The sequence below is a fragment of the Salvelinus fontinalis genome, chromosome 29, assembly GCF_029448725.1.
Source record: "Salvelinus fontinalis isolate EN_2023a chromosome 29, ASM2944872v1, whole genome shotgun sequence".
Taxonomy (NCBI): Eukaryota; Metazoa; Chordata; class Actinopteri; order Salmoniformes; family Salmonidae; genus Salvelinus; species Salvelinus fontinalis.
The window spans coordinates 19,198,267-19,225,279 of record NC_074693.1 but is presented as its reverse complement, the minus strand read 5'-3'; the positions used below and the strand labels follow the sequence as shown (position 1 = coordinate 19,225,279).

The window sequence follows — 27,013 nt, the reverse complement described above, 5'->3', positions numbered from 1 at the left end:
TTCTCCCCTGCTATGTGATTGAAGGCTTTTGACTATGTTTGAATAAGGCTGTTGTGGTGAAAGTATTACCTCCACACCGGCAATCATGACCGCAGTCAAATTCCACGTGACTGAGTCATGGTAATCTCCTCTCATGCAGTCTGGACATACATTAGTAGTACCCAACTCGCTAACGATCATCACGTTGCTATTGGCCTGGTACTCAGGGCTCTATTGTCCCTCCAACTACTATGACATCAATGCAAATACAGTTGAAAATCACATCAAACACATATCCAAACAGTTTCATGCTTTTAAAACTCACCTCACTGTGATTGATCAATGTGAAGAAAGAAGTTTAACAACGGGTTAAACTGAGTGGAAAACATGGTTGTTGTGGATGGTGTTTCAAAGACTAACACAACGAAATGGACAGCACTTTATAAGGTGATGATTCATTCAAAACACTTATATGCAAAAAAAATTATAATGAATGTGCCGTTTATATACTGAAAAAAACCCCCCGCAACATTTAAAGTGTTGGTCCCAGAAATGTTCCATACGCACAAAACGCTTATTTCTCTAGAATTTTGTGCACGAATGTGCTTACATCCCTGTTAGTGAGCATTTCTCCTTTGCCAAGATAATCTGTCCACCTGACAGGTGTGGCATATCAAGAAGCTGATTAAACAGCATGATCATTACACAGGTGTACCTTGTGCTGGGGGCAATAAAAGGCCACTCTAAAATGTGCAGTTTTGTCACGCAACACAATGCCAAGTTTTGAGGGAGTGTGCAATTGGCATGCTGACTGCAGGAATGTCCACTGGTGCTGTTAGCTGACCATTTTAATGTTAGTTTCTCTACCATAAGCCGCCTCAAGTCGTTTTAGAGAATTTGGCAATACGTCCAACCGGCCTCACAACGTGTAACCACGCCAGCCAAGGACATCCACATCCGGCTTCTTCACCTGTGGTATCATCTGAGACCAGCCACCTTGGACATCTGATGAAACTGAGGAGTATTTCTTTCTGTAATAAAGCCCTTTTGTGGGGGACAAAAATGCATTCTGATTGGTTGGGTCAGCTCCCGGGGGGGTGGGGCCTGGCTCCCAAGTGGGTGTGCCTATGCCCTCCCAGGCCCACCCATGGCTGCCCCCTTGACCAGTCATGTGAAATCCATAGATGAGGACCTAATGAATTTATTTCAGTTGACTGATTTCCTTATATGAGCTGGAACTCAGTAAAATCATTGACATTGTTGCATGTTTATTTTTGTTCCATATACAATACATAGCCTACTGCATATTACACACAGCACGAAAACATAAAAAAACTGATTCAAGATGTCTTTGGCACATAATTGGCCTAGCCTATACTCTATTATTATGCATACTGGATGGATCTTATGCTATTCTCCAAACTTTATATTCATGAGTCTGGGAGAGAACTTATAGGCCTAGGCGATGCTGTTGGTTTATTGATGGTGCATGACTGCTTACAGAGTTAGCCTACAGTTATAGTGAATTTGATTAGATTTTTTATTTTTAGCTTAGAAATTGAGCTTTTTCTTTGTATATAATTAATAGGCTGACATTACCTTTAGCTACAGAATATCTCGCCACCATGCATTTCCATCTCTTTCTCTCTCTTCTTCATTCCTTACTCCGGCTGTCAACAGTTTAATGAAAATATTTAATATGTTACTATCGATTTTCCTGAACAGATTTAACTTTGTTTCCCAAAATGAAGCACTGGGTAGCTGCAGGAACAGGGTTGGAGAGCCCATGGCATACAGAGTACTGGGTAGCTGCAGGAACAGGGTTGGAGAGCCCATGGCATACAGAGTACTGGGTAGCTGCAGGAACAGGGTTGGAGAGCCCATGGCATACAGAGTACTGGGTAGCTGCAGGAACAGGGTTGGAGAGCCCATGGCATACAGAGTACTGGGTAGCTGCAGGAACAGGGTTGGAGAGCCCGTGGCATATAGAGTTTGGGTGGAATATCACCTGCCGCGCAGTGAGAGGCTGCATGCTCCTTAAACAGTGGTTGATGCTTGGAGTGAAATAACCGTAGTAGCCTATCCTGCATGATAACCCGTAGTAGCCTATCCTGCATGATAACCCGTAGTAGCCTATCCTGCATGATAACCCGTAGTAGCCTATCCTGCATGATAACCCGTAGTAGCCTATCCTGCATGATAACCCGTAGTAGCCTATCCTGCATGATAACCCGTAGTAGCCTATCCTGCATGATAACCCGTAGTAGCCTATCCTGCATGATAACTGAACACTGGAAATCAGTCTCCATTCGCTATATGAAGGCATACTTTTTAACCCTGCCCCTGTTCCTGACCATTTGATGGTGTATATTCAATTGATTTCTCAAATCCTGCGCACCTGCTCCAGAATGGGAAAAATATCCTTTACATTTTATTAATCTAAATTGAATTATATTCATATAAAATAATGGCATGGGACTTGTAAGCATATCTTGTTAGCTAAATGAATAAACCTATAGCATGGAGCATAGCCAGATAACATCAGTAGGCCAACTCATATTCTGTTCTTCTGAAATGTCATGTTTCTTTAGACCTGCCTAAAATACATAACAGATTTATTGTGATGGTGTATATTCAGTTTATTAGACTTTAAATGTAGATGTTCCAAAGGCGTGAATCAGCGGCTTGTATGTGACTTGTATGAGTGGAGGCCTGGAGATGCTAAACATGTTTATATTAATTGACGGTCAATGTCATGACTGCCACAGCCCTATGTGTGGCATGTATGTGTTGCTAGGGCTTACACAGTGGGGTGTTTTTGTCACCTAGGTATGTTACCCTCTGTTGATTTGTTCATGGATTTAGGGGTGAATGAGTTATGGGCAGAGGTTAGCCTCATCTGGAATTATCACACTCATTCAGACCACCCTGTTCCAGAAGGACTCTCTGTATTTGGAGCTGGAGAGCCTCAATGTGGTGCTGAATATCAAGAACAAACAGCTGCATGAACAGAACCACAAACTGATGCAGAACAGTGTTACTCACCCTCTTTTTGTGCTGTTCCAGAAGGACTCCCACACCCTGTATCTGGAACAGGAACTGGAGAGCCTCAAAGTAGTGCTGGATATCAAGAACAAACAGCTGCACCAACAGGACCACAAACTGATGCAGATGGACAAACTGGTGAGCACCATAGATACCCCACCCACTCACTGTTAATGACATAAAGTTCAGACATACATTTTAAGACTGATTTTTTAACATTTATTTAGTCTTGCATGTTTAATGTTTTGGATTTTTTGTAGACGGAGAAAAGCGTTAAGCTGGACGAATGCCTTAAAAAAGTCCAGCAGGAGAATGAGGATCTGAAAGCCCGCATGGACAGACATGCTGCTCTGTCGAGGTAAAACAACTGCTCCTTCTCTTACTCCTGTAGTCTTAAGTCAGCCTGGGACTGGGTGTCTATGGGCTTCTACGTATCCGGGGGTTTTCTCCTCTCTAACTCCTGTCTTGACACCGCTTTCCAGACAACTGTCCACAGAGCAGGCGGTGCTGCAGGACTCTCTCCACAAGGAATCAAAGGTGAACAAGCGTCTGTCTATGGAGAATGAGGAGCTCATCTGGAAGTTGCACAACGGGGACCCGAGCAGCCCCCTCAAGATGTCCCCCACCTCCCCCTCCCACCATTCCCTCGGCCTCCAATCACCTCGCAGCTCTGCAGTCTTCACCAGCCCCATCAAATCACCTCGCAGCTCTGCCGTCTTCTCCAGCCCTCCCGTCTCACCCAGATAACAGCAGCCCACCGCTTCCGGGATGCAGACTCTCTTTCTCTCCTCTGATTGGACTGGGTCCAGGAAGCAGCCTCTCTCGCTCCTTTCTGTTTGGACCGAGTCATCCCTCCGTACTTAAGAGCTATATTAGCTGACCGGGATTGATGCATGTCATCCAGAGATGGCTACAATATCCCTGAATGGCTCTACTTTCTGTTGACACACTTACTACAGATCAATGACTCTATGAGAAAAGACTGTTGCACAGAAGCACTTACTGAGTGAGACCGCCTCTTGTTCTCTCTGCCTTGTCTGTTATTATAGGACATCTGCCATAGGGTTAGGGTTATTATAGGACATCAGAGGGTTAGTGTTATTATAGGACATCAGAGGGTTATTATAGGACATCAGAGGGTTATTATAGGACATCAGAGGGTTATTATAGGACATCTGCCATAGGGTTAGGGTTATTATAGGACAGAGGGTTAGGGTTATTATAGGACATCTCAGGACTATATAATGAGACACTATTTTTGTTACTCTTTCTCGTGGTCAGCAAAAGCGTGTTGCTGGTTTTCCCTCTGAAGACACACACCAGTGCTATGGGAAGGAGTGCTGTGGTGCTGGTGACCAAAGGCAGACCTGTGTGTTGACTGACTGGGAATATGCTCTGCTCTGCTCCTGTCTGTCATAATATTGCTATGAGAATCAGCACGGCTAGGAATCCAAAAATAACATTGAATCTCCTCCTTTGATTTGAAAATCAAACATGAATCCTGTAATCTGTATATTAATTGATGAAAATTAGGTAAACATAAACCCTTGTACAACACATACTACTCAATACCATTGTGTTCACTCATAGATCATTCATGAAAGCTTTCACTGCAGGAACGTCGCTTTCAGTGATGCATGCACCACAAGCTACATGCAATTATCTTCATAAATTGGATATTAGCAATCATTTCCTGTGTTTTTAAAAGGTTAATGGCGTTTCCATGGTAATTAATGAGCGTCCTGCGCTTCCCGAACTACTTTTTTTTCTGTTATTACCCGTCTACAGGTTATATAGACCTCTAACTGTTCCGTTTGGTTTCCTGACGGCTCAAAGCTGTGTTTTTAATGTTGCTTGGTTTGTTTGACCATGGGACCAATTCAAATAAATGTTTGTGCATGTTTGACGACCTGTTATCTAGCACCCCTCCCTCATGCAATCCTCCTACTACAGCTTTAAAATGGGGGGTCTTTACAAAGACGTCACTAAGGTTAAAATGCGAAGAGAAGCTAAGCGTGATGGACGTGTCTTGGATATGTCACAAATTAGTACCTGTTTGGATGTGGAGATTACTGGTGTTGAAAAAAACTGTTTAATATATGCAATTAATAAAGTCCTATTATGAAATCTAAAGCAGATATATATTTATGGTGATGTATTCTATGTCTCTTACTTGGTTGGTCGATGAAACTAGATTTTGTATACAATTACCTCAACACTGCTTAGCTCTGTATACTGAACAAAAATGTTAATGCAACAATTTCAATGATTTTACTGTGTTACAATTCATATAAGGAAATCAGTCAATTTAAATAAATTCATTAGGCCCTAATCTATGGATTTCACATGACTGGGCAGGGACGCAGCCATGGGTGGGCCTGGGAAGGCACAGGCCCACCCACTGGGGAGCCAGGCCCAGCCAATCAGAATGGGGTTTTCCCCACAAAAAGGCTTTATTGCAGACATACTCCTCAGCTGTCTGGGTGGCTGGTCTCAGACAATCCCGCAGGTAAAGAAACCGGAGGTGGAGGTCCAGGGCTGGCTTGGCTGGTTGGACATGCTGCCAAATTCTTTAAAACGCCGTTGTAAGTGGCTTATGGTAGAGAAATTCTCTGGCAACAGCTCTGGTGGACGTTCCTGCACACACACCTTGAGACATCTGTGGCATTGTGTTGTGTGACAAGTGGCCTTTTATTAGTGGCCCGAGCACAAGGTGCACCTGTGTAATGATCATGCTGTTTAATCAGCTTATTGATAAACCACACCTGTCAGGTAGATGGATTATCTTGGCAAAGGAGAAATGCAAACAAATTTGTGCACATAATTTGAGTGAAATAAGCTTTTTGTGTTATGGAACATTTCTGGGATCTTTTATTTCAGCTCATGAAACATGGGACCAACACTTTACATGTTGTTCCGTATAGATCATTCTAAGAGACCGCAACAGCCTAGTGTGTTTCTGTTGAGAGAGAGGTGGAAATGCAGTAAGTGTGTTATACTGGACCAAAATAAGATCTGGGCCTGCGTTTAACATTCCACATACGGAGCCCATTAGGAGTGAGGCAGGGCACACGGTTTATATTTCTTCCCCTTCACACCAGAGAGAGAGCAGAGGCTTCTCTCACATGATGGTTTTCCTTTTAGACTTAACAAATCCCCCAACAAAGCATCCAATATTGTTTCATTGTAAAATGTCTTTCACCACAGAAGGGAAAGATGTGTGCCCAGGAAGAGCTTCACCATACATCAGAGGAGATGAAGATATCTTTAATGTCCTCAGAGACATTGAGTAAATGTGCATCTACATAAGCTGGATACATTAATATTTCTAAATTGATATTTACACAGATTTTACTGGATAACAGCTAGTCAAACTGACACTGGTTTTGAGTATACTAGCTCAACTAGTATACTCCCTGTGCTAGCCTTATTGGTCAATCAACCTCAGCAAAGTGGCAAACATTTAGTTGAAATCTACACAAGCTGCAAGAGGCCTAATGTGAAGTTGCCACCAAAGTGGAATGTTGCCTATACAGGTTATAAGTGTTATTTCTGGCTAGTTAGAGTGGACGCTGGTGACCACAGCGGTCTCCCCGCGCTTGTTCTTGGCTCTGCATATGTATCTTCCAAAGTCGATGGTCTCCAGGTCATCAACGGCCATGACGCTCTGGGAGATGCGGGTGGTGTGTCCCATTCCTCTGTTGATCAGCCTCCACGAATCACGCACACTAACAGGACGGAGGTTCTGAACAGAGCACAGAAAGAGAGGACTAGCTCATATTATAGCTCCCAAAGGAGCTTGATTTGAGCCATTTTCCAGGAGAACAGTAACAAGGGAGGGTGAAATGTGGAGTGTGGAATGATTTGTATGTTTAAAATGTTTTTTTTCTTTTAACTAGAAAGTCACAATTAAAGCAGCAATCTGCTGTTGAAGCAATAACAAAGTGGACTCCCCACCCCTGTCTCTGTAAAAAGCTTAGGGTTGAGACTGTAGAAATGTAACCACTCACATTTATAGACGAGCTATGACCATCCATGATATCAAAATGATAGTTTTAACCAGGGGCACAACTTTGCTTATAGAAGTGGTGGGGGATGACATAAATACACAGTGCATTCGGAAAATATCCAGACCCCTGGACTTTTTCCACATTTTGTTACTTTACAGCCTTATTCTAGAATGGATTAAATAAATAAATGCCCTCAATCTACACACAATACCCCATAATGACAAAGTGTAAACAGGTTTTTACACATTTTTGCAAATATATTACAATTATAAACAGCGATACCTTATTTACACAAGTATTCATATCCTTTGCCATGAGACTCAAAATTAATCTTCAGTGCATGTTTCTATAACTTGATTGAAGTCCACCTGTGGTAAATTCAATTGATTGGACATGATTTAGAAAGGCACACACCTGTCTATATAAGGTCCCACAGTTGACAGTGCATGTCAGAGCAAAAACCAAGCCGTGAGGTCGAAGGAATTGGCTGTTGAGCTCCGAGACAGGATTGAGTCGAGGCACAGATTTGGGAAAGGGTATCAAAAAATGTCTACAGCATTGAAAGTCCCCAAGAACACAGTGGCCGCCAACATTCTTAAATGGAAGAAGTTTGGAACCACCAAGACTCTTCCTAGAGCTGGCCACCCTGCCAAACTGAGCAATCGGGGGAGAAGGGCCTTGGTCAGGGAGGTGACCAAGAACCTGATGGTAACTCTGACAGAGCTCCAGAGTTCCTCTGTGGAGATGGGAGAACCTTCCAGAAGGACAACCATCTCTGCAGCACTCCACCAATCAGGCCTTTATAGTAGAATGGCCACACGGAAGCCACTCCTCAGTAAAAGGCACATGACAGGACGCTTGGAGTTTGTCAAAAGGCACCTAAAGGACTCAGACCATGAGAAACAAGATTCTTTGGTCTGATGAAACCAATATTGAACTCTTTGGCCTGAATGCCAAGCGTCACATCTGGAGGAAACCTGACACCATCACTATGGTGAAGCATGGTGGTGAAAGCATCATGCTGTGGGGATGTTTTTCAGCAACAGGGACTGAGAGACTAGTCAGGATCAAGGAAAATATGAATGGAGCAAAGTACAGAGAGCTCCTTAATGAAAACCTGCTCCAGAGCGCTCAGGACCTCAGACTGAAGCGAAGGTTGACCTTCCAACAGGACAATGACCCTAAGCCCACAGCCAAGACAACGTAGTAGTGGCTTCAGGACAAGTCCCTGAATGCCCTTGAGTGGCCCAGCCAGAGCCCGGACTTGAACCCAATCAAACATCTCTGGAGAGACCTGAAAATAGCTGTGCCGCGACGCTCCCCATCCAACCTGACAGAGCTTGAGAGGATCTGCAGAGAGGAATTAGAGAAACTCCCCAAAAACAGGTGTGCCAAGCTTGTAGCGTCATACCCAAAAAGACTCAAGGCTGTAATTGCTGCGAAAGGTGCTTCAACAAAGTACTGAGTAAAGGGTCTGAATACTTAAGTAAATGTGATATATCAGTTGTTGTTTTTTAAACACTTGCAAACATTTCTAAAAAACTGTTTTTGCTTTGTCATTATAAGGTATTGTGTGTAGATTGATGAGGAAAATAAACTATTTAATCAATTTTAGAATATGGTTGTAACTTAACAAAAGGTGGAAAAAGTCAAGGGGTCTGAATATTTTCTGTATGCACTGTGTATGTATGTATGTATGTCTGTATGTATGTATAATATATATATATTTATCCAGTCGGATAAACACTCCAAACAGCCGACCGTTCGGAGGCGTCCGCATGGTCCTAAAGCACACAGTTGCCTTGTTTCGTATCACATTCCAATCATAAAACTGGGGGGGACAAAAATACCATTTCAGAATGTGGGGGCACTTATCCCCCCCGTCCCCATTAAAAGTTGCATCCCTGGTTTTAACAATGTTTTGAGGCTATATAGTGTTTGTTTAAATGTACTTTGTTTGCAAACATTGGAGTAAAACAACCTTATACTTTGGGTTCTGAAGGGGTACGACAGTTGAACTAAGCATATGACTCATAAGTTACATTCTTCAATGGATACATATCAATTTATAAGTCCAAAAATGGATGTAGCAACAGCAGATTTCCCTTTAAGGTCAGGCTACGTCTCACAAGCTGAAGAGATGAAACATCAAGATCAAGCATCTCTGAGAAACAGTGACACCCAGTTTACCTGGCCAGGATAGGTCCATGTGAAGGTGACGTCCATCTCTGGCTCTCCCAGGACAGTACAGGTGATGTTGATGTTGTCTCCTCCCCTCGCAGAGGAAAGGGACGCTTCAATGGTAACGTATGGTGGGCCACTGGGCACTGCCAACAGAGTTAAGGAAGGACAAACCACAGAATTAAATAGGACATTTGTTGTAGGATCTGTATGGGACAAACAATTTTATTGACCAGGTGCTGTCCAGGTGGCTACGTGGTTATAGCTGTCACTGACTGTTTTAAGATAGAATACATTTCTAGTGGACAGCAAGGATTGGAAACATACTTTCTTGGTCGACCTCCACCTTAATACTGTTCTCTCCGCCTTCCTGTCAAAACTGAAGTGAGAGATTGATATCACCTGGGCCCAGTTTTTCAACGATCGGATAGGATTAAATGCATAGAAATATAATGAATAGAACAGCTGTATCATTGACTCGAATACGGTTCTATTGATTCTATTTCTATGGATTTAATCCTATCTGATTGCAAAAATCCGATCAGATAACTTTTTAAAAACTGGTCCCTTAACCACACAGTTTCCATTTCATAAATTCACCACTGATCCATCCCACTTAAAGCAGCCAAAGTGGGTCAATGTTTCCACTGCAGTAGGCACAGGTCCACTTAAACATCGAGCCCTACAGTGGAACAGCCTTTTGATATCACACTCTAAATACACTCTATTCCTGGAAGCTGATGACACACATCAGATCAAGCATGTGTCCCAAATGGCACCCTTTTCCCTTTAGTGCACTACTTTTGACCAGGGCCCCTAGGACTGTACACAGTAGACAGCAGAGCTGATTCCTAACTGTGTAAAAGGGTCTCAGATAGAGGTAGACTTCTAATCAATTATTGTGGTAATAGTGAATTGCCTTTGCCTGTCAGTTATTGTTTTAAGTCATTCAAATTTGATACAGAGATGGGGACTCTAATGCTATAATTTAGATTTGTATTTTTTTTTACTTTACTTTTACTAATGTTAATGTGATCACTAGTATTGTGATTTGACAACAAATGTTCTATATTGTGATATATTGAAAACCAATGTTTTTGTTATGTGTGATGGTGCACGGTTGCTAGGTTCCTACCCTCCACGTAAAGCAGCTGGTACTTTGTGGAGATCTGTGGGATGGCCTTGGTCACAGCCTTGCAGTAAAACACTCCCTGGTGCTCTGGACTGGGCTTCTGGAGGATGAAGCCCTTGGTTGGGTCGTAGGAGACCAGTGTCCCATCCACTTCCATCTCCTCTGGGGGGACCTCTCTGTGCAGGGACACCTTGGCCAGCGGACTGGTCACACGACATGGGATAACAGCAGTCCTATCCGGACGCAGGTAGACAATCTCAAAGTGGATGGTGGAGGGGACGAAGAGATCATCCTTGTCTGATTGGAGGGGAAGGGGGGACGAGGGTAGAGATGATTTGAAGTAAAGAATTTGAATATACAAAAGAGGGGATTAGTCTGAATGGAGGCGATTTAAATAGCATGTTTTGTGTTAGGTTGATGAAGTATAAATAGGTTTTACAGTAGTAAAGGCACCCTGCTCACCTGGGAAGTAGATATAAGTCCTGGAGGTGCGGTCGGGGTCTTTGAGACACTCCGATCCGTCACACAGTGTGACCCAGCAGCTGTACATCCCTGTGTCGGCAGCAGAGGGAGACGTCAGGATAAATTGGCTGTACTTGTCACTCTTCTTGATGCTGTATGGTGGGAGTGACACAGACGTTACTATCAGCTGGAGGCATAGTGATGAGATAGAACAAGTCATCTGTTAATCAATGGATTCATCCCAAATTGCACCCTATTCCTTATATAGTGCACTACAAAGCCCTATGGGCCCTGGTCAAAATTAGTGCACTAAATATGGAATCAGGTTCCATTTGGGACGCAACCTTCAGGTCACCTGAGTCGGGAGTCATTGAAGGTGTCCAGGTAGATAGGGTAGGACCAGCCGATGTTACTGCCTTTACAACGCAGCTCTATGTTGTTACCAGGGCTGAGGCTCACGCTCTCTCCCAGCCTCAGGAAACGGCCCTTATCCAGGACCTGGGTCAGGATGGACTGCCCTCTTCCTCCTGCCTCCTTCTCCTTCAATTTGGGGTAGCGAACCTTGGCCCGCTTGCCTCCAGGCCTGATGCGGTTCTCTCCCACCTCCTTCCTACGATTGACCTGCTGGCAGGCACCTAAACCAACAGAGGGAGGGAGGTTAGAACAGTATTAACAGTGACCCACCCCAGCAGGCGTCCACAGCCGTGTCAGAGTCCCACTGTGGAATGACACACCTCCACAGAGACAGACACAGATGCTACAACAAGTTAGCAAGTCTGACATGTCTGAGTTTCCTAGTTTCGACTAGCTATCTGAACACAGCAAAAGAGACAGAGACAGTCAGAGTAGTAAGGAACAATGCAGTGTTCCCATCTAGAAAGCTACTCAATAATATAACACACAGCTGTAACAACCGCAGAACAGGAAACATGGGAGTTTTCCTAGCTGCCACATGTCCAGACCTCAACAACTCCCATCTGTCTGCAGTATATTCTATATAGTGTGATAGTTTTGTATAAATTATGGATTTGTTGATTCTGTTATTTGAGTTAGTTTAATTAATGGGATATGGGGTATGTTCCAGACAAAACATATTACAGGTATATTTAGGGGAACAGATTTGTCAACAGCATAATAGTTCTGACTTTTGTTGATATTTCAGCTCATTGTTTGTTTAATTTGTTCTGTATTGGACATTTGGAAAGCAGAGATCTCTAAAATGAAAAGCAGGTTAATTGATGACACCTTTTGCATGCTCTAAATGCTGGTCTTAAAGTTCTGCTGAATAAACGCATGCTCATGCTCCCGAGTGGCGCAGCGGTCTCAGTGCTTGAGGCGTCAAATCCCGACTGTACCACAACCGGCAGTGATTGGGAGTGCCATAGGGCGGTGCACAACTGGCCCAGCGTCGTCTGGGTTTGGCCGGTGTAGGCCGTCATTTTAAATAAGAACTTGTTCTTAACTGACTTGCCTATTTAAATAAAGGTTACATATTTTTTTTAAGTAAAAAAACAAAATGCAAGCCACATCAAATACCACAGAAATATACAGTGAGTTCCAACAGTATTGGAACAGTAACAATTATAATCATTTTTGGGCTCTGTACTCCAGCACTTTGGATTTAAAATGATACCATGACTATGAGGTTAAAATGCAGGATGCTACTATGATTACAGATAATCCTGAATGAATCATGAATAATGATGCACGAGAAAGTTAGACGCACAAATATCATACCAACAAGGTTAGCATTTTTTTGGGGGGGGGGGGGGGGGGGGGTATGGAATTCATGTGTCTAACTTTCTCAAGCATAATTATTCATGATTCATTCAGGATTATCTGTGGTAGCATCCACATGAATGTAGAAATGTTTAGAAACATATTCTTATTTACAATAAAAGTAACTCCAAAATGACACAACACATTATTTAACATTCATTTCGATTGGGCACAAAATAATCTGAAACACAACGAAAACAAACGGCAAATACATCCAACAAATTTCTAGTCACAAGCTTGATATGAAGCCATAGCGTGCGTTATAAAGCCATAGCGTGCGCAAAAAGTACTGTAATTTCTAAACGATTCACCCGATATTGATGAAAAAACCCTCAAATGAAAGTTGATAGTCTGCACTTTAACCTCATAGTCGTATCATTTCAAAGTGCTGGAGTACAGAGCCAAAACAACAAAGGTGTCTCTGTCCCAATACTTCTGGTGCTCACTGTACTTCATAAAATTGACAAAGTATGTATTGTTTGTGCAGGTCTTTTCCAGAGTGACCAAACACCACAGAAACTATTCTGTAAAAATGATGTTGCTATTGTGACCAATCCTTGTGTGATTTCTAAAATCACTGCTATCACTTTCTTACCCATTAGGGAAATTATTTTCAGACTATGCTTTTCCCCCTCACTCCCGTCGCTGTTTAACTAAACGACAACGTCAACTCAGAAGTATGAGATTATCTAATCCCAAAGGCTGCTCTCCGATTACAGCAAAGCAGTTATGGCGGAATCAACGGAAATCGCAGTGTATTCAGGACTCGGGAAAACACACAAAGAAGAAGACATGGAGGATCAGAAAGTTACTCACCATTTTGGAGCTCCAGCCAGAGTATGGCCAGAGTTAAAAGGACCCAGCAGGGCTTCATGGTGAGTAGACCGGACGGAGCAGCAGGTGAGCGGGACGCGAAGGGGACTAGATGAGCAGTGAGAGGGACCCAGCAGGAGAGATGTCAGACCTGGGTGCTACACTGCCTGGATCTCAGCAGGCTCCAGCAGCCCTGTTTAGATTAGATGAATATATCCATCCTCCTCAGTGGAATGAAGGAGAAGAGAAGAAAGGGGAATCTCTCTCTCTACCTCTTGCTCTTTCTCTCTGTGAAGATGCATGCTCTGATGCCCTCTGGTGGGCTGGGGCGAACACTTATTTATAGTTTATAAAGGAGATTTAATGAGGTACACACAACCCTATTTGGGTTTTATTGAGAGAACCACAGATAAACCTGGATGTCCAGACCCAAATTCTAAACCAAGTAGGTTTTTATTACCAATTATTAATATCAACCATTTACAACAGACAGACAAGCAGTTATATATCCTCCCCTCACTGAGTTACTGCAATGTCTGACAATGTGCAGAACACTCACAGAATACACTCTTGCATAAACTGATCTTATTAAAAAAATACATTTATTGACAATAGTACAGTTAGTAGAAACAATGGAAAACTATGTCACTAAATAATGGGTACATTTACAGAGGATCATTCTGTTTATATTTTTTATAAGCTACAACACTAGCTACATATGTCTGCAACCCTGATCTAGGTCCTCGGGAACATAATATGCTCTGCTCTTTTGTTCCATGTTTAATTAACCTTACTCAACTTAAATCGATCAAGTTAAATCAAATGTAAAAAAAATTATAATAATGCTTTTGCAGTAAATTATCATGATATGATATAGCATAACCTCAGCCACTTATCTTTCAAGAAGATCAAATGCAAATGTACATCAAATTCATCTAAACTAAGATTGTTCAGGATTTCTCAATACCGGAGGTTGAGGTGGAACTCTGAGATCATCATCATACCACAGGTCTCAATACCGGAGGCTGAGGTGGAACTCTGAGATCATCATCATACCACAAGTCTCAATACCGGAGGTTGAGGTGGAACTCTGAGATCATCATCATACCACAGGTCTAAGAGCTCTATCAGTGGATTAACTGCAACTGAACACCCTAAAATACTTCCCTAACTAGGGTTGTAAAAATCTGGTAACTTCCCCAAAACTCCTTGGTATGTCAGAAATCCTAATTGGAGGATTTCCTGCTTATTCCCCCTTGATTCCAGGAATCTTCCAACAGGCATTTCTGGAAAACCTGGGAATTTGGGAAAAGTTACATGATTTTTGCCTCTGCTGCTCCAAGAGAAGAATGTTAAAAAGCAATATCTCTCTCACTGCTCATCCATATCAAACCCCATAAATTGGTTGTGAAACCAAGGTAGAGTTACAAAGTAGACATAATAAACTTTTTGGACACAAAACGAGAGGAGGAGAGGGGAGGGAAGGGAGGGGAGGAGAACCTCTAAATACTGATGAAGCTCCGACTTGGAGTAGAATATTAATGCAAAAAAGCATGGAACATTTAAACACTGAAAGACCAGTTTAACTTGAATCTGTTGAATAATGTCATTAACTCACTTTCCCTGGGATATTATCCTGCAAAACATGTACGGTACATCTTGTATGTGATGCTAAGAAACTATTCAGAAAACAGTGAAAGGACTAGCATCAAATGAGAAAAGCGACTCTAGGTGGCCTGTAGAGCATATTTTGTCAAGAAATGGCAAATTTCAAGACAGTCCAGTCCATCGTCTAGCAATAACAGGCAAAAAAATCTCCCAAAGGACTTAAGAAGATATGTAACACTTGCACACAAAAAAATACAGCAATGCAAAAACGGTCTTTTGTATGGAATGTGATATCAAACACTGAACAAGCAATTATCTTATTCACTCCACTTCGATTTCATACAATCTTCACGACACGATTGTGAAAACGATTATGACGACAACATATCCAAGTAATCAGAATAGAACATTTATAAAGACTAGTTAAACTTGTGTTTGATTAGAACACAAACAACACCTGTTGCAAGAACATTAAGAGAACATTAAGACAAGAAGTCAAATAGAGCACACACTAAATCATTAGTACCATTATGGAAAACACACATCAGATGAACATTTCAGAAATACCATTCACCCAACAGTTAAATCCCATTTGTGATTGTAATAAATTGATATGCACACATAACATGATGTGTTGTGTGTGCATATCCAAGAATGAAATGAATATTCTGTGTGTGCATGTTAGTATGTCTGTTTACGTTTGTACAGAATGTACATTCAGAATGTGGCCACTATTTAGAAGCAAATGAATGGTTTAGTGTACATGTCATTAACCCTGGAAAAAGTTAGTTTTAGAGTTAGTTTTTTCAGCAAATTAGAAAATTGTCTGTGCTTCGCTAACAGGGTATTAATACTAGCATAGTGTGACCTACTGAAATGTCTACACTAAGACAATAGATTCCAACAGCAAACTTCCTGTATAAGCTGACTTAGGATACACAGTGACAGAAAAAGACATAGAAATTTAGGCCAAAACCAAATACAAAGCCTTTCCACAGTCAGTCCATGACTGTAATTGTAATAGGAAATGCAAAACCTGTCATTTCCTGTCTTCTGTCTCTTCTTGTAGATTGTTGGAGATGCCTCCACACCTCTCTGACCAATCAGCCTTTCCTACTTGGTCACATCGTCATGGAGACGGACATTGATAATGAGCCCACCTCACTGCTCCAAATCACATGACCATTGATACAGTATATTGCAGCTCCACTGGGAGAATGGCATGTGACTGAGGCACAGATGGCATGTAGCTGTATAAACAGACGTAGGATCTTAATTTGACCAGTATTGCCACAGCAAAATAATCCTGCAGCAACAGGATTTGAACGTTTAGTCCATAATGTTGCTTGATCAGTGGTTAGTTTATTAGCTGGCCAAAATTAGGCTACATGAAAAGTGCAATACTGTTAATATAACCGTGTGTTAGTGTGGGATTTCAGGGAATTTATGTAAATCAAGAAGCTCATCTGCATTTCCTGCGGTTCAGGATAATCCTCAGCAACAAAAGAGTAATCAAATTAAGATCCTACATCTGTAGTGTATTTAGTTGATAGCTGCTGTGTGCTTGTACTGTGTCTGTGTCAGTGTCTTGGCTGGGGCAGGGGCCACCAGGTGACCTTCTAGAGTCTGTGTGGATCCCTGATCTTTCTTTAACACTGGCTGGTCTTCTCTGGACCCTTGTTCTTCTTCTCCTGTTTGGCACTGCTGAGGGAGTCCTGGAGCCTGCGCTGGCGCTCCACACTGTGCCACATTCCGTAGCCAAAGTAGATTAGGAAACCTGGAGGGAGGAAGACAGGGAGACCGAGAAGGCCTGGTTACAAAAGAGTTCCCATCTGCAGGCCTGGGGTGAGCCAGCAGGTGGACATCTAGATAGATTCACCTCAATGTGTTTGAGGCTTCAGAGATGTTGGAGGGCGGCACCTACCCACAGCCATCCATATGGAGAAGCGTATCCAGGTGTCTCCACTCAGCTGGACCATGAGGTAAACATTGACAAATATACTCAGGATGGGAAGAAATGGGATGAGTGGAACCTGTATGAATAGACAACAGAGAGTCTAACCATCAGTAACACAGCTTATTGTATCCTCCAACTGCAACCTGAGAGCCTGAAACTGACATGGTATGAAATCATTGTACATCATTTTTTGAAAACTTCATGGGGTCATGGTGCAGTAGGCTGATTCTGCCTAAAAAATATAGTCATCTGTGTAGGTACCATGAAGGAGACCTTCCTGCTGGTTTGAGGCTGTTGACAGATGAGAACCACACAGCCAATGAAGACCACCAGGGACAGGGCCAGACAACACAGGATCCAGGTCTCCATGCGAATGATGGCATATCCATGGTAGGTGGTCAGAGCACTGATCACACACACCACCAACACTGTGGACAGACAATACACAGAGTTAAATAATTATCCACGGCAATGATTTGTCCACCACTGGTGAGACAACATCAGATAGAACAACATTGTAACATTGTGAACATTTCAAATGGCCATCATGGAGTTTAAGAATAGGTCAGCGATGCAATGCAAACCTAAGAGACAGACCGCCATGTTGACCACAGAGGAGGACTGTTCTGTGGGTACCAGTGGAGGATTGAGCACCGTCTGCAGGGTGGAACCTCCTTGCTTCAGCATGTTGATGTGGGACTCAGACTCCGTCAGCTCCGACTCCCCTTCCGGTGATGTCAGGCAATCCTTCTCCCTGTTACAGCCCGGCTTTCCATAGAGCAGGTCCGGCTGGTACCTGAAAGACACGACAGACACTTATTTTGTCTTATTTAGTTTCACAACCAAAAGACAGGAACATTAGTTGTTTGGCATCGTATTTGGTGGGTTTGCTATTAAATCTCTTAGATGTAAAGTCCCCTGATTAGGGGACCTGCGTGGTTCTGGTACCGGTTCCGACTGACATTTTCACTTAGAAATGTATCTGTGGACACCATAGATCGAAATGGCTTGCATTGAGCGGTAGCCCTGATTCTCACTGACACAGGAGTATGTCCACAGACAGAAGGGGAAACCCAGACACATCACCGGGCTATAAAGCTGAATCATTCATTTAGAATGTTTTCTCACCACCATTTATGGTAATGAGAGAAAGTCCAGTTGTGGGTAGTGGATTAGGATGGAACCAAGTGAAACTGGCCCGATATTCTGGTAATTTTCTCATCGATGAAACAGCTGATCTCAATACATTTTTCTGTTCCCAAAACTACAATCTGTTACAACCACAGTGCACTAAGTTTTATAGACTTGACACTTTGCCAAAGTAAAAAAACGGCATTGTTTAGGAGGAAAGGGGGATACCTAGTCAGTTGTACACATGAATGCATTCCACTGAAATGTGCCTTCCGCATTTAACCTAACCCCTCTGAATCAGAGAGGTGCCAAGGGCTGCTTTAATCAACATCCACATAACAGTGCCTTGCTCAGGGGCAGAACAACTGTTTTTTATCTTGTCAGCTTGGAGATTCAATCCAGAAATCTTTTGGTTACTGGCCCAAAACTCCTACCCGCCAGACTACCTGCCACCGAGCCCAAGGCCAAATTGAGTTTGTGCACACGCACAGTTCACAGTGGAGGCGTTCTCTAATGGAAATATGCAAATACATGCTATAACACGCCAATAGGATCTCGCTAGCTTGTTGCTTGGCTCTGCCCACCTCCTTGCTGGTTCTGCCCACCTCCTTGCTTGTTCTGCCCACCTCCTTGCTTGTTCTGCCCACCTCCTTGCTTGTTCTGCCCACCTCCTTGCTTGTTCTGCACACCTCCTTGCTGGTTCTGCCCACCACCTTGCTTGTTCTGCCCACCTCCTTGCTGGTTCTGCCCACCTCCTTGCTGGTTCTGCCCACCTCCTTGCTGGTTCTGCCCACCTCCTTGCTTGTTCTGCCCACCTCCTTGCTGGTTCTGCCCACCTCCTTGCTGGTTCTGCCCACCTCCTTGCTGGTTCTGCCCACTATGACTCATTTGCTCCGACTGTAAACGTCAAAGATTAACTATTTTGGGTTAGTTATGAATACACTATATCCCGAAAAGTATTTGGACAACACCTAATTCCAAAATCATGGGCATTAATGTGGAGTTAGTCCCCCCTTTGCTGCTATAACAGCCTCCACTCTTCTGGGATGGCTTTCCGCTAGATGTTGGAACATTGCTGCAGGGACTTGCTTCCATTCAGTCACGAGCATTAGTGAGGTCGGGCACTGATGTTGGGCGATTATGCCTGGCTGGCAGTCAGCGTTCCAGTTCATCCCAAAGGTGTTCGATGGAGTTGAGGTCAGGGCTCTGTGCGGGCCAGTCAAGGTCTTACACCAATCTCGACAAACCATTTCTGTATGGACCTCGCTTTGTGCACGGAGGCATTGCTATGCTGAAACAGGAAAAGGCCTTTCCCAAACTGTTGCCACAAAGTGGAAGTACAGGATCGTCTAGAATGTCATTGTATGCTGTAGTGTTAAGATTCCCGGAACTAAAGGGCCTAGCCAGAATCATGAAAAACAGCCCTAGACCCCCCCCCCCGCAGCTACTCGCCCAAGCATCCCCAGCTTCTCCTTCACCCAAATCCAGATAGCAGATGTTCTGAAAGAGCTGCAAAACCTGGACCCGTACAAATCAGCTGGGCTAGACAATCTGGACCCTCTCTTTCTAAAACTATCCGCCACCATTGTTGCAACCCTTATTACCAGCCTGTTCAAACTCTCTTTCGTATCGTCCGAGATCCCTAAAGATTGGAAAGCTGCCGCGGTCATCCCCCTCTTCAAAGGGGGTGACACCCTAGACCCAAACTGTTACAGACCTATATCCATTCTGCCCTGCCTATCTACAGTCTTCGAAAGCCAAGTTAATAAACAGATCACTGACCATTTCGAATCCCACCGTATCTTCCTCCGCTGTGCAATCAGGTTTCCGAGCCGATCACGGGTGCACCTCAGCCACGCTCAAGGTACTGAACGATATCATAACCGGCATCGATACAAGACAGTACTGTGCAGCCGTCTTCATCAACTTGGCCTAGGCTTTCGACTCTGTCAATTACCTTATTGTTATCGGCAGACTCAATAGCCTTGGATTTTCTAATGACTGCCTCGCCTGGTTCACCAACTACTTTGCAGACAGAGTTCAGTGTGTCAAATCGGAGGGCCTGTTGTCCGGACCTCTGGCAGTCTCTATGGGGGTGCCACAGGGTTCAATTCTCGGGTCGACTCTTTTCTCTGTATATATCAGTGATGTCGCTCTTGCTGCGGGCGATTCCCTGATCCACCTCTACGCAGACGACACCATTCTGTATACTTCTGGCCCTTCCTTGGACCCTGTGCTAACTATACTCCAAACGAGCTTCAATACCAAACAACACTCCTTTCGTGGCCTCCAACTGCTCTTAAACGCTAGTAAAACCAAATGCATGCTTTTCAACCGTTCGCTGACCGCACCCACCCGCCCGACTAGCATCACCACCCTGGACGGTTCCGACCTAGAATATGTGGACAACTATAAATACCTAGGTGTCTGGTTAGACTGTAAACTCTCCTTCCAGACTCATATTAAACATATCCAATCCAAAATCAAATCTAGAATCGGCTTTCTATTTCGCAACAAAGCCTCCTTCACTCACGCCGCCAAACTTACCCTAGTAAAACTGACTATCCTACCGATCCTCAACTTCGGCGATGTCATCTACAAAATAGCTTCCAATACTCTACTCAACAAACTGGATGCAGTCTATCACAGTGCCATCCGTTTTGTTACCAAATCACCCTATACCACCCACCACTGCGACCTGTATGCTCTAGTTGGCTGGCCCTCGCTACATATTCGTCGCCAGACCCACTGGCTCCAGATCATCTATAAGTCTATGCTAGGTAAAGCTCCGCCTTATCTCAGTTCACTAGTCACGATAACAACACCCACCCATAGCACACGTTCCAGCAGGTATATCTCACTTATCATCCCCAAAGCCAACACCTCATTTGGCCGCCTTTCCTTCCAGTTCTCTGCTGCCAGTGACTGGAACGAATTGCAAAAAGTTGAAGACTTATATTTCCCTCACCAACTTTAAACATCCGCTATCTGAGCAGCTAACCGATCGCTGCAGCTGTACATAGCCCATCTGTAAATAACCCACCCAATCTATCTACCTCATCCCCATTTTGTTTTTATTTACTTTTCTGCTCTTTTGCACACCAGTATCTCTACTTGCACATCATCATCTGCTCATTTATCACTCCAGTGTTAATCTGCTAAATTGTAATTATTCGCTCCTATGGCCTATTTATTGCCTACCTCCTCATGCCTTTTGCACACACTGTATATAGACTTTCTTTTTTTCTACTGTGTCATTGACTTGTTTATTGTGTTATTGGCTTGTTTATTGTTTATTCCATGTGTAACTCTGTGTTGTTATCTGTGTCACACTGCTTTGCTTTATCTTGGCCAGGTCGCAGTTGTACATGAGAACTTGTTCTCAACTAGCCTACCTGGTTAAATCAAAATTAAATAAAAAATACAATTATTCCTCCTCCACCAAACATTACAGTTGGCCCTATGCATTCGGGCAGGTAGCATTCTCCTGGCATCCGCCAAAACCAGATTAGTCTATCGGACTGCCAGATGGTGAAGCGTGATTCATCACTTCAGAGAACATGTTTCCACTGCTCCGGAGTGCAATGGTGGCTCGCTTTACACCACTTCAGCCGACGCTTGGCATTGCAAATGGTGATCTTAGGCTGCTGCTCAGCCATGGAAACCCATTTCATGAAGCTCCCGAAGAACATTTATTGTGCTGAAGTTGCTTTCAGAGGCAGTTTGGAACTCGGTAGTGAGTGTTGCAACCGAGGACAGACGGTTTTTAAGCACTACACGCTTCAGCACTCGGTGGTCCTGTTCTGTGGGTGGCTTACCACTTAGCGGCTGAACGGTTGTTGCTCCTAAACGTTTCCACTTCACAATAACAGCACTTACAGTTGACCGGGGTAGCTCTAGCAGAACAGAAATTTGACGAACTGACTTGGTGGAAAGGTGCCACATTGAAAGTGGTGCCACGTTGAAAGTCACTGGTCATAAAAAAAGCTAGCTAACTGATGGATGCAAACAAAGTTCTTCCCCAAAAATATAGCAAAACGACATAATCTGTTTCAGTAGCTATAGTTGGCTAACTAACTATATAGCTAGGTGTCATCATCTAAGATAACCCTGATTTATAAAACAGTTCTTATTTGATTAATGGTAGTCGGACCCATCTATGGGAAGCTAGCCACAATAAAGGATTAGCCACAATAGTGGACTTTGCAATTAGCCTTCAAAATAAAAGTATGTCATTGATTGTGATACAAATACTAGAAGTATTCCATAATTGAATAGATCATGCTAAACGAGGTTGGAATGTTGTTCTATCAAATCAACAAAAGACAATCATTTGTTAATTTGACAAAAATCTGTTGAAATCACACTGGATGTATTACACTTTAGAATTGCATTGGGGTGCATACTTATTTCACTGTACAGCCTTACCTATGGATTGTGGTATCAGTCTACTCAGCGACACCCAGAGAATATTAGCGTCATAGCTCTTATTGCGGGACTCTGAAACAACTGTGAATTGAGCCACGTTTATTGTCAGCCTACTATGTGTATTGAACACTATTCCAGAGGAAAAACAATACTACGTGGGTGTTTTGGAGTCTGATAACTCTGAGGAGGACGTTGGGAAAAAATATCTTGGGTATTGAGTGATACCCCATTTCATTGATCCCCACTCCTTAGGTAAAGCTGTACAGTGCAATATGAATGTCAATACACACAATAGGCTGACTGGGGAGGTGATTTCACACAGTCACATAAGAGCTACAACGCTAATATTTGTATAAACTCTTCACAGTTGTGTTCTGTGGTAGTCACCAAGTAGACTGATACCCCATTTCATTGCTTCACATTCCAAACTTGTTTAACAAATATGGCATGATTCCACCAATTGTAACCTTCTGCCTCACTTTCAAATAGGTACCTTTACTTTGAAGGCAAACCGCAAATTCCACTGTTGTACCTAATACTTATTAACCCAGTCTGGTCGAGCCTCACTAGCCAGATGAAGCTAGCTGGCTGCTAATTACGATAGCTTTGGGCAACAGGGTTAAGTAGCTGGCTAGCTATTTATTTTCATGAGCTGAAGTTCAATTTCAATAGGTGAACAACAAGTGGCTACCTAGCTAATACTTACTCACAAGGATTCCTAAATCATTGCTAAGAATAATGAAAATAACTGCAGTTTCAGGCTTGTTGTATTGGTTATAGCTAGGTACCAAGCTAAAGCTACCCCAGAAGTTGAGGTCGAACAAATTATGCTTTATTATCAACACGGTAATGTAAACACATCGTTCGTAGCCGGTGTTTGCTTGTTTCCAGACTTTTTTGTACAGCTTTGACAGTACTACAGACAGTAGTGGTGTCGCTTGGCTTGCACCTGCAAATTCAGAACACATACATTTTATAATAGAACTGTGTTATTTGACGTGTCAAAATAAAACGTACTTAATGCGTCAAATAGTGTTATTTGAACGTGTATCTTTTTTGATATGCAAAGACCCAAACGGCGCTCCATAGTGAAACACATTATGTTCATACAGGTGGTCATTGTTTTGTCCTCTCCTCCCTGTGTCGCATAGTGGGCCCCTAGAGTCAACATGTGACACTGATACTTGAGTGCACTGCTTCCTGAGTACATGCTGATATTTACTCAAACTTTCTAAACATACAAGATTCATCTGGCTTTGTCATAATTTGGATGTTGTTCCGAAATACTTCCCGAAAGAAATGTAGGCTATGTTGACCAAGAAACACGCTGTTCTGTTTCTGTTTGGAGTCAAAGGGTTATTTCCCTGGAAGATATTCATCTGAACTTCATAGCCTACAACTCTAAACAGGATGGTGTGTTTCTTGAATCTCGATTCGCATGCAACGAAAGGTTGAGTAAACATCAGCGTGAACTCAAGAAGTCATTTCACTACTTCCACACAAAGGAAGCATTCAGACCGATTACATCATAGCTCTGATTCAATAACACAAGCTGCGTATTACTCTAACAGGGTAATGATATTTGCTTTATTTTCCACACAAGCATGGCTACCTACACTGCGGCTGTGTCAATTGTATCAAGTTCCTTCACCCCACTGAATCAAGCTGCCTCGCTATAGGTCTTAGGGTGGATTGATAATAATATAGTTATTTAGCATTAGCAGATGCCTTTATCGATAGTGACTTTCAGTTACCACACATATTCAAGTCGTTCTTGAATTGCAAGGGGATTTGGGCATGGCATTTTTAGAAAAAAAAGATGTTCATTATTCTAGATGTTTATTCAATTGTATTTGGGTACATCTTCCCATTCTAAATCCACTAATATGGCAGCGTAATGACTTTAAATCATTTTTACCATTATGATAACATTGTGCCACCAGTAGGAGTAGTAACACCAATGACGGTAACACCAATTACACATTTTAGGTTATTGAGGATTTTCTTAAATTGAGACCACATATGCTAAAATCTTAGGCCATTAACCCTTTAAAATAATTTACTAAAGTGATATGGTTAATCATGTTGCTCACAATGTGATTGTCCTTCATTTAAATTGAGTAACACCAATTACACTGTTTATTTAGACACCAAAATATCAGTGGAATCCTAAAATGTATGACATAGTAAAAGTGTTTGATTAGCTAATAATTTTCTTTAATATAGACCCTTCCACTGATAGCAATGTGCCACTGGAGAGAATGCTCAATGTCTGTTTATATCTTTGTAATGAGTGATTATCAAGGTGGTAACAACAATGACATTAAACACATTATATTTGTAAATATATATATATATACATATATATTTGAATAGCCTTTGTTCTTGTTTTTGTATAAAAAAATTATTTCACCTTTATTTAACCAGGCAGGCTAGTTGAGAACAAGTTCTCATTTGCAACTGCGACCTGGCCAAGATAAAGCAAAGCAGTTCGATACACACAACAACACAGAGTTACACATGGAATAAACAAACATACAATCAAAAATACAGTAGAACAATCTATATACAGCATGTGCAAATGAGGTAGGATAAGAGAGGTAAGGCAATAAATAGGCCATGGTGGCAAAGTAATTACAATATAGCAATTAAACACTGGAATGGTAGTATGTGCAGAAGATTAATGTGCAAGTTGAGATACTGGGGTGCAAAGGAGCAAAATAAATAAATGCAGTATGGGGATGGGGTCGATTGGATGGGCTATTTACAGATGAGCTATGTACAGGTGCAGTGATCTGTGACCTGCTCTGACAGCTGGTGCTTAAAGCTAGTGAGGGAGGTAAGAATCTCCACCTTCAGAGATTTTTGCAGTTCGTTCCAGTCATTGGCTGCAGAGAACTGGAAGGAGAGGCGGCCAAAGGAAGAATTGGCTTTGGGGGTGACCAGTGAGATATACCTGCTGGAGCGCGTGCTACGGGTGGGTGCTGCTATGGTGACCAGTGAGCTGAGATAAGGCGTGGCTTTACCTAGCAGAGACTTGTAGATAACCTGGAGCCAGTGGGTTTAGCAACGAGTATGAAGCGAGGGCCAGCCAACGATATCATACAGGTCGCAGTGGTGGGTAGTATATGGGGCTTTGGTGACAAAACGGATGGCACTGTGATAGACTGCATCCAATTTGTTGAGTAGAGTGTTGGAGGCTATTTTGTAAATGGCATCGCCGTTGTCGAGGATCGGTAGGATGGTCAGTTTAACAAGGGTATGTTTGGCAGCATGAGTGAAGGATGCTTTGTTGCGAAATTGGAAGCCGGTTCTAGATTTAATTTTGGATTGGAGATGTTTAATATGAGTCTGGAAGGAGAGTTTACAGTCTAACCAGACACCTAGGTATTTGTAGTTGTCCACATATTCTAAGTCAGAACCGTCCAGAGTAGTGATGCTGGACGGGTGGGCAGGTGCGGGCAGCGATCGGTTGAAGAGCATGCATTTAGTTTTAATTGCATTTAAGAGCAGTTGGAGGCCACAGAAAGAGAGTTGTATGGCATTGAAGCTCATCTGGAGGTTAGTTAACACAGTGTCCAACGAAGGGCCAGAGGTATACAGAATGGTGTCGTCTGCGTAGAGGTGGATCAAAGAATCACCAGCAGCGAGAGCGACATCATTGATATATACAGAGAAGAGAGTCGGCCCGAGAATTGAACCCTGTAGCACCCCCATAGAGACTGCCAGAGGTCCGGACAACAGGCCCTCCGATTTGGCATACTGAACTCTATCGGAGAAGTAGTTGGTGAATCAAGCGAGGCAATCATTTGAGAAACCATGGCTGTTGAGTCTGCCAATAAGAATGCTGTGATTGACAGACTCAAAAGCCTTAGCCAGGTCGATGAATAGGCTGCACAGTAATGTCTCTTATCGATGGCGGTTATGATATTGTTTAGGACCTTGAGCGTGGCTGAGGTGCACCCATGACCAGCTCTGAAACCAGATTGCATAGCGGAGAAGGTACGGTGAGATTCTAAATGGTCGGTGATCTGTTTGTTAACTTGGCTTTCAAAGACCTTAGAAAGGCAGGGTAGAATAGATATAGGTCTGTAGCAGTTTGGGTCTAGAGTGTCTCTCCCTTTGAAAAGGGGGATGACCGCGGCAGCTTTCCAATCTTTGGGAATCTCAGACGATACGAAAGAGAGATTGAACAGGCTAGTAAAAGGGATTGCAATTATTTTGGCAGATCATTTTAGAAAGAGAGGGTCCAAATTGTCTAGCCCGGCTGATTTGTAGGGGTCCAGATTTTGCAGCTCTTTCAGAACATCAGCTATCTGGATTTGGGTGAAGGAGAAGTGGGGGAGGTTTGGGCGAGTTGCTGTGGGGAGCGCAGGGCTGTTGACCGGGGTATTGGTAGCCAGGTGGAAAGCATGTCCAGCCGTAGAAACATGCTTATTGAAATTCTCAATTATTGTGGATTTTTTCGGTAGTGACAGTGTTTCCTAG

At 43.0% G+C, this 27,013-nt stretch overlaps 3 protein-coding genes across 6 annotated transcripts in view; 1 reads left to right on the top strand and 2 right to left on the bottom strand.

Moving 5' to 3' along the window:
- mtus1a (microtubule associated tumor suppressor 1a) overlaps window positions 1-5,157 on the top strand; it is a 36,753-nt gene extending 31,596 nt beyond the window's left edge. For 2 of the 3 annotated variants that reach the window (XM_055888514.1, XM_055888515.1), the window contains exons 8-10: window positions 3,046-3,162; window positions 3,285-3,382; window positions 3,507-5,157. In XM_055888514.1, the coding sequence (XP_055744489.1) occupies window positions 3,046-3,162; window positions 3,285-3,382; window positions 3,507-3,771 (480 nt within the window). In that variant the 3' untranslated portion in view covers window positions 3,772-5,157. The remainder of the gene's footprint in view (window positions 1-3,045; window positions 3,163-3,284; window positions 3,383-3,506) is intronic. The other variant, XM_055888516.1, reaches the window with a different exon arrangement.
- Window positions 5,158-5,281: 124 nt separating this feature from the next.
- pdgfrl (platelet-derived growth factor receptor-like) lies at window positions 5,282-13,679 on the bottom strand. The gene is made up of 6 exons (XM_055888517.1): window positions 13,405-13,679; window positions 11,165-11,444; window positions 10,810-10,961; window positions 10,351-10,644; window positions 9,225-9,361; window positions 5,282-6,769 (listed from the first exon to the last, which is right to left on the bottom strand). Exons 1-6 carry the CDS (start codon window positions 13,460-13,462, stop codon window positions 6,581-6,583), a joined length of 1,110 nt encoding a protein of 369 aa, XP_055744492.1. The 5' UTR covers window positions 13,463-13,679; the 3' UTR covers window positions 5,282-6,580.
- A 156-nt stretch (window positions 13,680-13,835) lies between these two features.
- slc7a2 (solute carrier family 7 member 2) overlaps window positions 13,836-27,013 on the bottom strand; it is a 29,700-nt gene continuing 16,522 nt past the window's right edge. For both annotated transcript variants that reach the window (XM_055888512.1, XM_055888513.1), the window contains exons 9-12: window positions 17,551-17,762; window positions 17,228-17,394; window positions 16,934-17,042; window positions 13,836-16,786 (exon numbers count right to left, since the gene is read on the bottom strand). In XM_055888512.1, coding sequence (XP_055744487.1) covers window positions 16,659-16,786; window positions 16,934-17,042; window positions 17,228-17,394; window positions 17,551-17,762 — 616 coding nt within the window. In that variant the 3' untranslated portion in view covers window positions 13,836-16,658. The remainder of the gene's footprint in view (window positions 16,787-16,933; window positions 17,043-17,227; window positions 17,395-17,550; window positions 17,763-27,013) is intronic.

What these genes read in the sequence shown, in the direction of transcription:
- pdgfrl (XM_055888517.1), bottom strand. Translation starts at nt 13,462, where the DNA reads ATGAAGCCCTGCTGGGTCCTTTTAACTCTGGCCATACTCTGGCTGGAG. An exon ending in TTCAATGACTCCCGACTCAG is followed by an intron (nt 10,962 to 11,164) that starts GTGACCTGAAGG and finishes CCCACCATACAG; the next exon opens with CATCAAGAAGAGTGACAAGT. An exon ending in GACTTATATCTACTTCCCAG is followed by an intron (nt 10,645 to 10,809) that starts GTGAGCAGGGTG and finishes CCCTCCAATCAG; the next exon opens with ACAAGGATGATCTCTTCGTC.